General features: G+C 42.0%; 1 protein-coding gene across 1 annotated transcript in view; it reads right to left on the reverse strand.

The window, feature by feature from the left end:
- Positions 1–11,189: 11,189 nt before the first annotated feature.
- The window catches only part of ngef (neuronal guanine nucleotide exchange factor), a 158,506-nt gene continuing 153,873 nt past the window's right edge, over positions 11,190–15,822 (reverse strand). The window contains exons 13-15 of the mRNA XM_073483788.1: positions 14,497–14,576; positions 14,303–14,407; positions 11,190–14,166 (exon numbers count right to left, since the gene is read on the reverse strand). Of these exons, the coding sequence (XP_073339889.1) occupies positions 13,907–14,166; positions 14,303–14,407; positions 14,497–14,576 (445 nt within the window). The 3' untranslated portion in view covers positions 11,190–13,906. The remainder of the gene's footprint in view (positions 14,167–14,302; positions 14,408–14,496; positions 14,577–15,822) is intronic.

Raw genomic sequence — 15,822 nt, forward strand, 5'->3', positions numbered from 1 at the left:
ATTTAAGCAAAAGTCTTCCCTATTGCTGGGGTTGGTCACATGTCAAATTAGCTGGTCACGGATCATTCCATCTGTCTTATCCTCAAATCCACATTTTGAAGCAAAATCACGCAATGCCGCCACATACTGTGCAATAGTTTCATGAGGTACTTGTGTTCGCTTTCTGAAGGCATGCCGTTCCACAACAACATTAACTTTGGGTGTAAAGTGTTTCTCCAAAGCGGCAACAGCAGAGGCAAAAGTGTCACATGTATCTGGCAATGAGTAGAAGATCCGTTGTCCCTCGGCTACGAGGCAATGGAGTAAAGTAGCGCTCTTGCGAGCTTCAGGCCAGGCATTTCCAGTTGCATTAATAACCAGCAAGTAGTTGTCGAACATCTGCTTCCACATGTTGAAAGGCATCTGCGGCTCTCCCGGCAAGGCAAAAACGTCGGCGGCGGAGGTACGTGTCCAGCCATGTTGAGTCAGAAACAGGGAAAAAGAACAAAACGTAGATCCACTCGTCGCCAAAATGTGGTGTTAACTCATCAATGATGAGACGCTGGAATCATGAACAAGTGCCGTTTACTTCAACAACTTATAATGTAACTTCTCAGTAGCTGCGCAGTATCATATCGTACATAGTAGTTGCCATCTTGTTGCACTCTGACCGCTCTATGTACAGTGTGTTAACTACGACCTGCCTTATACAACAGTGCCCCCTTGTGGTATAAAGTAGCAATAGTATATCTGGTGTATATGATAACAGAACACTACACCTGTTTTCAGTGAAATACAGCTTAATCTACTTCACAGTGCAAAAAGACGCTTCTCTCATTCCTGGGTTGTTTTTATTCAACTTCAAACATCTCTGGGAAGAAAACTTCCTTGAAAAAACTTTTTCGCTTCTCTTGGATTAATATTATGGCAAACATGGTTTCATACTGTTTACCCAACTTCAACCATTCCACAGTAGGAAGCTTACTTGAATAAACATTTTTCAGTGAAATACAGCTTAATCTTCTCACTGTGCAAAAAGAATCAGAATCAGAAATTCCTTTATTAGTCCCGCAAACGGGGAAATTTATGCGTCACAGCAGCCAAAGGACAGTTCAATATAACAATAAACAATAATAATAGTAGAAAATAAACAATATAATAAAAAGGTAAGAAGAAGGGCTAGAGCAGAAATAGAAATAGAATCATATATACATAATATGTACAAATATAAACAGTGTAATTATAAACAGTGTGGGCAGTGTATTGTTATTAATAAATAATAAATGAGCATGAAAATTGCCTAGTTAGTGAAAACCAAAATGAGAAATTAGTTATGTATACAGGTTTTATTTCAAAGTGCACAGTGAGGTCTACTGGGAGCAGTGCTGATTGTAGAGTCTGACAGTAGCAGGAAGGAAGGACCTGCCATACCTCTCCTTCACACACTTGGGGTGTATCAGTCTATCACTGAAGGAGCTGCCCAGTGCTGTGATAGTGTCCTGCAGGGGGTGGGACTCCTTCGCCAGCAGCGATGACAGCGTATCCATCATCCTGCTCTCTCCCACCAACTGCCATAGGTCAAGAGGATGGAGCTGGCCTTCTTGATAAGTTTATCAAGTCTCTTCCTATCTGCTGCCGAGATGCTGCTGCTCCAGCAGACTACTCCATAGAAAATGGCTGATGCCACCACAGAGTCATAGAAAGTCCTCAGGAATGCCCCCTGCACTCCAAAGGACCTGAGCTTCCTCAGCAGATGGAGTCTGCTCTGACCTTTCTTATAGGTTGATGCAGTGTGATCAGTCCAGTCCAGTTTATTGTTCAGGTTAAAAAGACGCTTATTTAACGGATAAGAGCTTGAATTTGCTATAAGTGAGTTTTGACCAAAAATGAATTAAAGAACAACTGAAACCGTGTTTGCCATAATATTTATCCAACTTCTGACTCAGATTCCTTGACCAATTCTTTTCAAGTTATACACATTCTGTATACATTTTAAAAGCACTTTCAGTGAATGCACCATCCAGCTCTTTTGATTATCTCTTTTCTGCTTTTCATTTAACTTATCAAAATTCAATTTGAACATATACTGAACCCCCTAGCCTTTTACAGGCTTAGGTGCTCATGGCTGAATTGCAGCAGTTTCTTTATGATCTTGTCAAACACAGTCATGGTTAAAGTAACTTCAGCACTTACCCGCTGTTTTTCTTTTGAGCATTAAATATTGTAGGCTTAAAAGACAGTTGTTAATGAGTAGTTTGTTCTTTGACAGAGAACGGAACAGAATGGAAGGTAGAAAAAATAACTTTTTACTAAACTAATATTCACAATATTATTATACAATATCAATCTGTTGTTGCGAGTACCATCTTCTTCGCAAACTCATGAGGCAGGGTCTGTTGTTGGCTCTAAGCTTGACACCCTGGAGGAGATGGCGGAGGACAGGATGCTGGCAAAACTGCTGGCAATCATGGACAATGTCTCTCACCCCCTCCACAAAAATCTGGACAAGCTTAAGAGCAGCTTCAGCACCAGACTCATTCAACCCCGCTGCCTAAAGGAACAGCACAGGAACTCACTCTTACCTGGTGCCATCAGACTTTATAATGCTCACTCTAAAACACACAAATAATGTGCTTGTATATATACACCTTGTATGGTGTTCGGGTCTGTGGGACCTGTTTTCATTTTTTATCAAAAGAAAAATGATACAATTATTATTTTTTTCAAACTCAGACTCATTGGCCTTGGCTCATTTTCTGTGAAGAACATATATCAGAACACATTTTCAATGACCACACACTGTACACCCCCCCTACACATTTACATTACATACAGGATGTTCGGTTCCACTGGACCCAGGGCGCGCGCCGGCGCGTGTGTGTGTGTGTTTGTGTGTGAGTGTGTTGTGTTTCTGCCCCTGCCATTCCGGCACAAGGTTGCAACACTGTTGCAAAATTCCAGCACCAACACTGTCTGCTCTCACATTCCCGCACATTTTACCCTCTGTCTTGCGGGAACCAATCTTTATTTAAAACGAGTAGCACTTCATAAATGTGATCTAACAAAGGTAAAGGGCAAATATTAACCATATATGCTGTTTATATTGCTTGTAATTGGGATGAAGTAAACATCTGTTGAGTATTTTAACATAAAATTGTTTGATTGTTGTTACATCCTCATAAATAATCCAAGGTCCACATGTGAATGGTGTTTCCAAAGGTTTTTTACTGAACCACTTGCAGTATACCACATGAACAACTCTCTGGCTAAGTGACATCTTTAGTCTACTTCTTCTGCATCATAACATGAACCTTGGCAACTCAAATGGTCTCAGTCCGCCCTCTACTGGACTCTTAGGTACTACAACATATCACCCAAGGACTAATGATGATCTCTGCAGGGAGTATCACTGTACCATGTCAATAGGTAAGTATACAAACATCAATTGATTATCTACGATACCACATCTCCTCCCCCTCAAGTTAACAACTTATACTTGTCAAACATCTGAATATCTCTTTTTTTTTTTCTTTTTTTTTTTTATATAACTGTCCTTTCCTTTATAACCTAACTGGGAAGGTACATCCTTCCCATGAGATCCAGAGCGCATTGTTGCTCTATTCCTGGGAAGATCTCACTCTATCTAACAAAGTCCTGGAGACGCACAGGTGAACATCTCTCTCTCTGTGAACGTTGCACCACTGGTGCAACTGGTGATTCTGGTTGAGCTGGAGTGTGTGGAGCAGGCTGCAGCTCTTGTGGCTCATCTGGCGGAGGTTGCGGTGTTGTTTCCATCATTGAAGGCAAGCAGCCCTCTAAGCCCGCTTCCTTGTCAGGCAGCAACTTCAGCTCTGTGTCAGGTCCACGGGGAACATTGTCCGTCAATCTGGCTCTAACCTGATCCACATGCCGCTTCACGGTTTGACCACTTCCGATAGTGACGGTGTACGACACTGGACCTGATGAGCTCGCAATAACAGCTGGGATCCACTTTGGACTGTAGGAGTAGTTCCTGATGAACACATTGTCCCCTGGTGCGAATCTTCTCAGTCTTTTCTTTGTGTCATGATTCTCTTTCTGTTTCAGTTGTTTTTGCTGCACTCTTGTTTCCACATTAGGCATGAGCAAGTCAAAAGCTGATCGAAGTCTCCGTGACATCATCAGTTCTGCAGGTGACAAGCCTGTTGTGGCATGCGTTGTGATTCGATAAATGAACAGAAATCTCGACAGTCTGGTTTGCAGAGTGTCCCCTTTTACCTTCTTCATCCCCTCCTTGAAAGTCTGCACCACCCTCTCTGCCAGACCGTTGGAGGATGGGTGGAAAGGTGCTGATCTGACATGATCAATGCCATTTTGTTTTTCTTAAATGTCTCAAAATCAGCACTTGTGAAACATGTTCCGTTGTCTGACATCAACATCTTCGGCAGACCGAACACACTGAAACTCTGTCACAGTTTCTCGATGGTGACTTGTGATGTAGCTGATTTCACCTGGTAAATGTCCATCCACTTGGAATGAGCATCCCCGATGAGCAGAAACATCTCACCAAGGAAAGGCCCTGCATAGCCCACGTGTATCCTGGACCACGGCGACTCTGGCCATTCCCAGGGGTGTAATGGTGCGGTGGGTGGTGACTTATGGTGTTTTTGACATTCTTCACACAACTGCACTTCCTTCCTTTTCAATGTTCTCATCCATACCTGGCCACCATACATATGACCTTGCCAGACCTTTCATCTTTGACATGCCCGTATGAGTCTGGTGCAGTAGCTTCAGTATTTTGTCTCTGCCTTTGGTGGGGATGACTACTCTGGTTTCCCAGAGCACACATCCATCCCTCACACTCATTTCCATCTTTCTTTGTTGATATGGCTTGAAACGAGCATCTGTTTGTGCAGGCCAGCCTTTTAAGGTGTACTCATGGACTTGGGACAAGATAACACCATTAGCTGTCCAGCGTTTGATTTGTGTGGTGTCAATTAGTGTGTCGTCCAGTACATCCATCATCAAGACTTGTTCGGTCATCTCCTTTTCAGGCGCTGTTTCTGGCACAGGCAATCTGCTGAGCGCATCTGCATTTGCATGGTGTTTGCCAGGCTTGTACACGATGTTGTACTCATAAGTAGGGATGTCCCGATACGACTTTTTCACTTCCGATACGATACCGATATTGTAGCCTTGAGTATTGGCCGATACCGATATCAATACGATACGATATAGGCACGAATCATACATATATTTATTCCTTATTTTGTTGTGTGGAATGTTAGAAAAGGCTTGATAAAGTGATGTTACTGTTACTGTTACTGATGTTGTAGTGATATAACAGAAAACAATAGTCAGCAACAGTAGGTATAGGAAAAACTGACCCATTTATTATTAACCAATTGGTTACATAAATTTTAACCTTCAACATAACAGTATTACCTCAACAAATCCAATAAAAACAAAATGTTATATTTAAAGTGCAAAATAACCACTGGTTACCAACATCATTATACAATTGAATAGAATAAATTAAATTTTAAAGTGCAAACAATTCAAGTTCACTCCAGTTATTTTTTTACTGTCAGCATATGTTGGAAACAACTGTGGGCAGGGACAAAAACAACAACAACAACACAATATTGTCCACTGTCCAACTGCTCTAAGTTAAGAGTTCACACAGCTCCAGTTTCACTGACTGACTGTGCCCAAAACAATGTAGTAATTACTCTTAGTCTTCACTGAAGAATAGAGTGTAAACACAATAAACATATCACTCTAATAACAAGAGCATAAAACAAATAATAATCAGTCAGTGCTGACTACCCTTACTACTCCTCCTCCTCCTCCACTTTCTGCAGTCCGAGCATAATGTGGAGATTTTTTTTTAAGAAGATAAGCATTTCAGCATGCTGTGCTGTCAGCCTGCTCCTGTGCTCCTCAATGATAATTGACGCTGTGCTGAAGAGCCTTTCACTCTCCACACTCGTGCAGGGAGCACAGAGGAATTTAGCTGCTGTTGCTGCCATGGTGGGGAGTCGAGCTTGGTTTAGGCTCCAGTAGTGTAATGGGTTGCTCTTCCGTTCAATCGGAGCCTCACAGAAGTAGCTCTCCATTTCACAGATTGCCCCTGTGGTGATCTGGTCAGACGGACCTGCTGCTGTGCTGCTCTCCTCCAGTATTTCGTCAAAGATGCTGCCAAGGCTGCTGCTTGCACCCGCCATCCGTGGAGTCTTGTCCACTGGCTCATCACTACACCTTGCTGCAGGCACACACGTTGTCGTTGTTGTGATCACGTGGGCTGTGCATGCTGGATCAGAGACGCTCTTCTTCCGCGGCCGGCACCAACGTTAATTAAGGGGCATTACCGCCACCTACTGTGTTGGAGTGTGATCAAACCAGAGTCACCTATTATAGAAGTGCTGGAGCGGTAAATGGACAGCTTATATCGGAGCGTTTATATCGGAGTTTTTAGATTCAGTCCGATAAAATCCGATATTCACTTTTTTGGCTGATATCGGACTGATTTCCGATATCAATATCGGATCGGGACATCCCTACTCATAAGCGCTCAATGTCACAGCCCATCTTTGCACTCTCAGTGAGCCCATCTGAGGTATCGGCTTCTTCATGTTGAAAAGAGAAATCAGTGGCTTATGGTCTGTATAAATAGTGAAAACTCGGCCGTACAAGTACTTGTGGAATTTCTTGAGGCCAAACATTACAGCTAAGCCTTCTTTGTCAAGCTGAGAGTACCTCTTTTCAGCAGGAGTGTACATGACATGAACCCCAGCGGTTTCTCACTGCCATCGTCCATCCTGTGTGACAGTACGGCTCCCACACCGTATGGTGACGCATCGCATGAGAGAAGTAACTCTCGGTCGGCTGAGTAGTGAATTAACACATCAGCTGAGTTCAGCAGCATCTTTGATTTCTGAAATGCTCCTTCTTGTTTCTTTTGCCATGACCAGTTTACATTCTGTCTTAAAAGTTCATGCAGGGGGGCCAACAGGGTTGCCAGGTTGGGGAGGAATTTGTTGTAATAATTTAACAAACCCAAGTATGCTTTGAGTTCTGTGATGTTCGTGGTAGCAGGAGCATCCATGATGGCTTTAACTTTCTTCTCCACCGGGTGGAGCCCCTGTGCATCCACTCTGTGCCCTAGTACTCCACTTCTTTTTGCATGAAGGCGCACTTGCTTCTTTTCAGCTGCAGACCAGCCTCCTCCAACCTGCTCAACACCTTGGCTAAGTTCTTCAGGTGGTCTGCCTCGTCCTCCCCGCTCACCAAGATGTCGTCTAAATACACAACCACCAAAGGTATCCCTTTCAAAAGGCCTTCCATCGTCCTCTGGAATATGGCTGGCGTAGACGCCACTCCAAAAGGCAGGCTGTTGTACGTGACTAGCCCTCGGTGCGTGTTCACTGTCATATACTTCTTGGATTCCTCATCCAGGAGTATTTGTTGGTAAGCGTGACTCATGTCTAGTTTAGAGAACTGCTTTCCTCCAGAAAGTGCTGTGAGTATTGGATACTGTTCCAGGGAAGCCACTGTATTTACCGGAAGTTTGTAGTCGCCGCACAGTCTTACAGTCCCTATAGGCTTCAGAATTGGCACCACCGGCGCCGCCCATTCAGCGTATTTCACTGGTGAGATGATGTTTTCTTTCAACAGTCAGTCGATTTCCTCATCTACTTTTGCTCGCATGGCAAATGGAACAGACCGTGGGCAGAAGAAACGTGGGGTGGCATCCTGTTTTACACGAATGGTAGCTTTGGTGCCTTTTAGTGTTCCCAACTCTTCTTTGAACACGTCCTCGTGCTTGTTTAACACTTGCTGTAGTGTGTTTTCTGTTGTCTTAACCTGGTGGATTTTTTTAGCTTTGCGTCTGTTTTTTATTTCTCTCCAGTCCACATATATGTCCTCCAGCCAGCCTCGTCCTAGCAAGCTGGGCCCGTCCCCTTTAACCACGATCAGGGGCAGTTTCTTTGTCTGCTGCTGGTATCGGACTCTGACACGTGTGGCACCAATCACCTTAACAGGATCCCCTGTATAAGTTTCCAGTTTAATTGTGATGGGCCTCAGACTAGGGAGTTGGTGTGTCTCCACGTCTCTTTAAATGTCTCTTCACTCATGACTGTTAGGCCACATCTAGTGTCAATTTCAAAGGTTACATCTTTCTCATTGAGTTTCAAGTCCACAGTGTAGGGGTCTACTTTTCGCAGGTCCCCTGCGCTCTGACGCCCTAATTTGTACAGTTGGCCCTGCTGCTCTTGTCTAGTCTTGATGCAGTTCAATGTGAAGGAGTCATGTTCAGAGCTATCACTTTTACTTTCATCTTCTGTTTCAAGTACTTTGAAAGAATTTCTTTTCATTTGCAAGTTCATGTTTTTTCTGGTTCAGTTTAGCTTTGCTTCTACAAGCTCTTGCTATATGTACAACTTTACCACAAGCATGACATTTATCTTGTTTGTACTTACAGTCTACTGCGGTGTGCCTGGTCCCTTTGCACCGGTAGCAGTCTCTGCTGTCTCCTTTAAAGGTGCGACGTTCCTGCTGTCCATTGTTGATGCTGAAACATTTTGCCAATGTACCGGTCTGCAGGTCCTGTGCATTTTTATTTACCGTCTCATGTGATACAGCGATTGACAGGGCTTTTTCAAAAGTGAGGTCTGTTTCTGATAGGAATCAGGAGTACAAGCTCTTGGAAGGACTTATCTTTCGGCTTGTCCGGGCTGAGCAGGTTGCGCATCAGGCTGTAGGTCGACGCTCCTACGACACCTATCAGTATAGCTTTTTGCCTGTCTGCATTGTCAATTTCATTGGCCGCAAAAAACTGCTCGAGTATTTCAGTATACTCATCCCAGGTCTGATTCTTGAGGTCAAACGCTGGTAGCATGCCAATTGTAGCCATACCTCTCTTCTTAGCCGGAGGCAAACCGCAGTCACTCGTTAGCTCCGAACCTGTGCCGGACTCCCTTGTGTTTTTTCTTTTTAAGTCCCTCCGACGGCTGTCCTCCCCCAGACTAGTCCTCGTCACCAAAAAGATGTTACATCCTCATAAATAATCCAAGGTCCACACGTGAACGGTGTTTCCAAAGGTTTTTTACTGAACCACTTGCAGCATACCACATGAACAACTCTCTGGCTAAGTGACATCTTTAGTCTACTTCTTCTGCATCATAACATGAACCTTGGCAACTTAAACGGTCTCAGTCCGCCCTCTGCTGGACTCTCAGGTACTACAACATAACACCCAAGGACTAATGATGATCTCTGCAGGGAGTATCACTGTACAATGTCAATAGGTAAGTATACAAACATCAACTGATTATCTACGATACCACAATTGTGTTGAATTAAAAACCCAAAAATGCAGTGGGTCCACCAGACCTACGAACACTGGCTGAATAATAAAAATATGAACACCACACAAGGGTTAAATTAACTATCTATCTATGTATCTATCTATCCATCTTATTATGACTGAAATGTGCTTTATTTGGAAGCAATTCGTGATGTGATTGACTTTAGCCTACTAATTGCATTAGTTGTGCACTATTAGATGAATCCCCTGTTTAACCGCTCCCCCGCACCAGTAGGGAGAGCTGAGGTCCAGAGGTGAACCTATCCTAGCAATTTTGTTAGTGTAGCTGAAAACTATTGTGCAATAACATTGGCCTGGAAAAAAACACATTTTCTTTATGATCTTGTAAAACAGTCATGGTTAAAGTAACTTCAGCACTTACCTGCTGTTTTTTTTTCAGATCCTTGTTTTTGACGCAAAATCTGTGATGGAAATTCTGTAGAGCGGGTGGGCTTGTGGTTATGAAGAAGATGCCAGGAGACTCGATGTCTTAAGAAGCAGCTTTATTGACAGTCTTGATCAAGGAGAATAAGAGCGACCAGTACAGTCTGCCAACCACTACCATTCTGACGAGCATTCCGATCAGTAGTATATTTAACCCGTCGCTGGATGCCCAGGTTTAAGAGTGACCTGGGTCAAACTATATGCTATATACGCTATCTTTGCATTCTGTACTCAGACAGAATTATCAGTCTAGCCTGAGATGTGCTTCTTAGTGAGGGACAAATGTATCCAAGGACTGATAGAGGGGTTTGTTTACTTCAGTCTTATCAAAGGCAGCTGCACTCAGCTGACAGACACAGAATAGAAGGTCACTAACTTCTTTCAGAGGCATATGCCAACAAATGTAACCCTGCTTGTATCTATGCTCAGATGGGATGTAGCTTGGAACGTTCCTGTCACCCTAAATCACTGTTACACAGCATGTTATCTCCCTGGTGGAGATAACATGCTGTGTAACAGTGATTTGCTGGCAGTGAATGCAGGATAATTAGACTAGTGCAGTTATCCTTTTAAGGGCTGGAAATAAAAACACTTGCCCAGATCTTTGCCCTCTTGAACTCCAATGCAGCCCAAAATTGAAGTCCAAAAGCGTCTGATTCACAGTTACTTCATGTAGCCTACCCCTGTGGCTCTGGGTCTGTTGCTCAGGCTCTTTGCTCAACATTGCCAAGTCTTTAGGCACACTCTGCTGTAAACCTGACAGATTTTTCTGTCATGTTTGTGTGTATATGAGATCACATGTCTGACTGTGCCTTACAATCAAACTAATAAAATAATGCCGGAATAGCATGCCCAATGTTGGAGATGTTCAAATCAGACCACTGTTCCAAAGAGTGCACACAGTTCAATATCAAACCACAAAATAATTATTGTTCACTGACACTGACAAGCAGAAGAGAGGAAGTTCTCTTTCTTACAGCTAAGTTGGCTTTTGTGTGCAGGGAGAAATGAACAGTTGTTACAACTGGAGTTTGTTGCTGTTTTTTTTGGTATTTGCAAGTTTGGTTCAGCTGAATTCTGTTGCTTTCCCCTAACTGTGATAAAATAGGGAATACTCCCCATATGTTGACACCCTCCATGTCACATAATGAAGCCATGTCTCCTTCAGTTGTTGCCCCACACTCTCATAACTCTTGTTTTAGTGCAGTCCCTCAGAATGTGAATGTAAATATTGCAGTTGGTGATGACCATTAACCTATGTGTGAAGCTTCCTGCTAGCATTTGTGACAGGCTGCATGTATGTTTGCTCTATCTCAAACACTGGAGTTAAGAGGGAAAAGAACAGCTTTGGTTATGAATTATGTGAGAGAAAATGATTAAAATAATTAAACAGTTAAATAATTAGCAAGTCGGGCACATTTGATATTTGCTTTTAATGAGCAATAATTTACATCTTTCAAAATGAAATGACAGTTGCTGAGAAATGAATGGTTTAAACATTGAATGTCTGCATTACTATACATCGTATTTAAAGATACACAGGCTTTACAATCGGGCTTACTCACAGTTGATCATAGTGTTGATACATTATGACATACTGCTATTTGGAATTAAATTGCTATTACATGATTTATCCCTTGTGTATGTGTGTATATGCATGTGTACTCCTTAAATTGCCAATTTTTAAGTGTCATTTCACACCAAATATATATTTTGAGCATTAAACATTGTACGCTTAAAAGACAGTTGTTAATGAGTAGTTTGTTCATTGACAGAGAACAGAACCTGTAGGCTTGAGTTCATGGCAGGTAGAAAAAAAGCTCTTTGTTTGGACTGTTGGACTGTGACAATTGTGGTTGTCCAGTATTTCCAAGAGTGCGCCTTTTGTCTGCCATTCAGTAAATGTAGATCTCATCATTCACTAGGAAAAAAAGGATCATCCGGAATCATCCGGAGGATCCTGATTTGAAGAAGTTTTAAAATGTGAAGTATTGATCCGAAATTATCTACTGACTTTTATTTTTCTTCTTTTTTTTTTTAGTGACGTAAGGACTGTTCAATGACTTATTGTTTTTCTGTATCAGAAATACAGTCTGGTCATTTTGAGTGTGATAAAAAAACTATTTTAGCTGGAATGACAGATTTTCAATGGAATATCTGCATAGGTGTACAGAGGACCATTTTCAGATTTTATCATATTAAAAGGCTAACTGGTCATTAGAAAAACCTTTAGCAATTTTGTTAGTGCAGCTGAAAACTGTTGTGCTGGTTAAAGAAGCAATAACATTGGCCTTCCTTGGGCTAGTTGAGTATCTGCAGCATCAACATAGCCTCACAATGGGCAGAAAATAACTTTCTTCTGAAAACTCCTTAGTCCATTCTTGTTCTGAGAAATGAATGCTTTTCCATTAGAGAAGTCTCCAAAAACCCGAAGATTTCAAAAGATAGTGTGTACTACTACCTTCAAAGAACACTGCAAACTGGCTCTCACCAGATTAGAAAGAAAAGTGGGAGGCCTTGGTGCACAACTGAGCAAGAGAACGAGTACATCAGCTATTGAGAAAGGGATGCCTCACAGTTCCTTAACCGGCAGCTTCAGTAATTGATACCTGTGAAACACCAGTCTCAACATCAACAGTGAAGAGCCAACTCCAGGATGCTGGCCTTCTAGGCAGAGTCGCAGAGAAAAAGCCATACCTAAGACTGGCTAATGAAAGGAAAAGATTAAGATGGGCAAAAGAACACAGACAGAGGAAGACTGGGAAAAAAGTGTTAGAGGTTGTTGGATCTTTGGATGTTAGGATCCCATAGAAGAACATTAGTGAGATGTAGAACAAATGAAAAGATGCTGGAGGAGTACCTGACTCCATCTGTCAAAATGCTGGAGGAAATACGATGGTCTGGGGGGCTTTAGTGCTGGAAAATTGGGAGTTTTCTACAGGGTTAAATGGATCATGAATCCGGAAGGCTATTACTCCATTTTGCAACACTCTGCCATACCCTGTGGATGGAGCCTTCCACAGTTGGAGCCACTTTATCCTACAACAGGATAGCACGGCTCCAAACCATGCAAGAACTCTTTAAGGAATAAGCAGTCAGCTGGCATTCTGTTTATAATAGAGTGGCCAATGGTTTCACCATTGAGCTGTTTTTAGAGATGCTTGACTGTATGGTATGTACGAAGTACCCATTGAGCCGATCCAACGAGTTACCTCAGGAAGCATGGAGTAAAAAAGTATAAATTTTACCTCAACAAATTAATAGCTAGAATGTTAAAGGTCTGCAGGCTGTGCGAGTTTGCCTGACTGTGTCTGTATTTTAAGGTGAATAAGGTCCATTTATCACTTGCTGATTTCTGTGCGACCACATCCCTAAACTTTTGTAGCCATTGTGAAAGAATGTCACTGCTGGACTTCATGGTTGTAACTGTAGCCAATCTGACTACTGCCGCTGCTTTCCATAATAGAACTACCTTTTTACAACTAGTATGAAAGTCTGGCTATAGTCAGAATTTAACACTCATAGGATATGTTTGGGGAGGAATATGACTTTATCTGACTGGGTTATTTAAACATCCATACACATTTTTTCAATAATCATTATTGACTGTCATAAAATAATATTTTGTGTATTTCACAGATCACCAATCACAGGTACTTGACTTGCTTGTGTTGTAGGTTTGAGGAATAGTAAGTGTTGAAAGTATTTTCAATATTTGCGATAAAACAAACACATTAAAAGTTTGACTTGCCCATACAGCTGAGGGAACTTTACACTACCTTTACAATAGCTTTTTTGGTTCTTGCCATGCACACAGCTCCTAACCGAACCAGAGATTTGCTGCATGCATTACACACAACAGTATGTGGGCCTACAAAACACCTTGAGCACATGTTTATATTAGACATGCAGCATTGGTTGTACAAGGTTATGAACTTATTTTAATAATTTGTCCCAGATTACTGAGACCAAAACTGGGAATTTCTAAAACCACCACATATCCATTCTGAGGTGAAAATCAAAGTGACAAGATATCATAGTATGGGAATTGAGTCATTCTACTGAGTTATTCTGATTATTTTGCTTAAAGTGCCTATGGCTCTGAATGGTTACATTCATCTTGTTTTTGACTCACTGCTTTTCTTCACTGCTCTCTCCCATTTGATCAATCCAATGACTGGAGAAGTTAGAGACCTTTGGGGTTCGTCTCCCTACCCTTAAACCAACCCTGGCCCCAGTTGGTGGGCCTCCTCCGCCTTCCTGTGTCTGCTGAATCCTAAAAGCCTCTCTCAGGTTCTGAACTCGGACCTCCTTGCTCTGAATGTCCTCTACTACTCGACTAGGGAACCAGCCCCTTTCGCCATCATGGAGTCTTTCGCCCATCATCCAGCCTGAAATACAGAAGCGACAGTAAGACCAGAGGTGAAATGAAGATGAAGGGAAAAAAAATACAAAGCAATATAAAAACTAAATGTCAGCTAGAAAAGAGATGTGTTTTTTCCCAAGGGGATATAGAAGCAGATTCACCATCATCTGTTCTCTCTAGTAGGTTCAAAACATCGGCCATCTCAATTGAGAGTTCATCTGGCTCCTGAGATGAGTATGACTGTATACACTGCACCTGTGGAGAGTCTGAAATAAATCACAGATAGTTTAAATTTATATCTCCATGTCTGCATATTGAGGGAAGGACTCAGTGTTGGTTTGATATTCTGTCTCACCTGGTTGGTGGGCACTAGTTGACATAAAACGTGTGCGCCGGTTAGGAGTGAGAGCACACATCCATCGCAGTTTATCACTCCTGTCCACAGGGATGCCATTGATTAGTAATCAGCTAAACATAAATTAATTGTTTGGTATGTTCATCATTCTTCCCTATTTAGATTAACAGGTTGTATTTTTGCTTGTTGTCTCCAATAGTATATTATGATTTGACAAATAAATCAGCAAATCGTGTGCATATGCACACGATTTGTATATCCAAGATAACACTGCCGCGCGAATGTGGTGACGACACGTTACCAAGCTCTGTTCATTCAATATATTCAACGTTTCATTCGATATATTCAACGTTTCATTCAATATATTCAAGAATTCATTCAATATATTCAAGGTTCATTCAATATATTCAAGGTTCATTCAATATAGTCAAGGTTCATTCCATATATTCAAGGACTCATTCAATATATTCAAGGTTCACTCCATATTTTCAAGGATTCATTCAATATATTCAAAGATTAATTTCCTGAACGGCATGCCATAATATATTTATATATATGTATATATGTATGTATATATGTATATGTGTATATTTATGTATATGTATGCTATGTGGCTGCTCCAATGGCAATGGTGCATGTTGACAGAATCCATCATTACCATGCCTCAAATTCATTTTCTATTTAAGCAGCCATGCGATGCATTTTGCATTTCGAGGGGAGGGGTGGCACAGTTCCCATTCCTTATTTGCATAAAGTTGAGGTCTCTTTGTCCAAATCTGGGGTGTCCATGATTTGCTACTCCTGAAAACTCATAAAAAACAATAAAGATGAGCCATTGCAGAGTTAATATGAAGAAAGCAATTGCATGGCTTATTTCTTGCCTTAAAAGTTTCCCCATCATCACCGTTTAAGTCTCCCAGAAGAACTATAGAGTCTCCAGGTGGAGCCTCTTGCAGAACACAACCCAAAGACTCCAAGAAAGCCGGCTAATCTGAGCTGCTGTTTGGTGCATACGCACAAACAACAGTCGGAGCTTTCCCCCAGTGACCTGCAATTGCTTTGAGGTGACCCTCTCATCCCTCGGCGAGAACTCCAACACGGCGGTGCCCAACCGGGGGCTTGTGAGTGTCCCCACACCCCCCTCTGACCCTTAGTCAGGTTCACTATATAATTTTGTGGGAATTTTTGGGGGATTTGCTAAACTATACATTTTTGGAAACGTTATTGTATAAGGAGTCAGTCAGTCAATTTTTAAAAATGGCTGCCGTAAAACTTTAATTTGTAATATCTCGGCTTCTGAATAAGCTGTTGTGTTGATTTTAACTG

This window comes from Pagrus major, chromosome 2, assembly GCF_040436345.1.
Source record: "Pagrus major chromosome 2, Pma_NU_1.0".
NCBI lineage: Eukaryota > Metazoa > Chordata > Actinopteri > Spariformes > Sparidae > Pagrus > Pagrus major.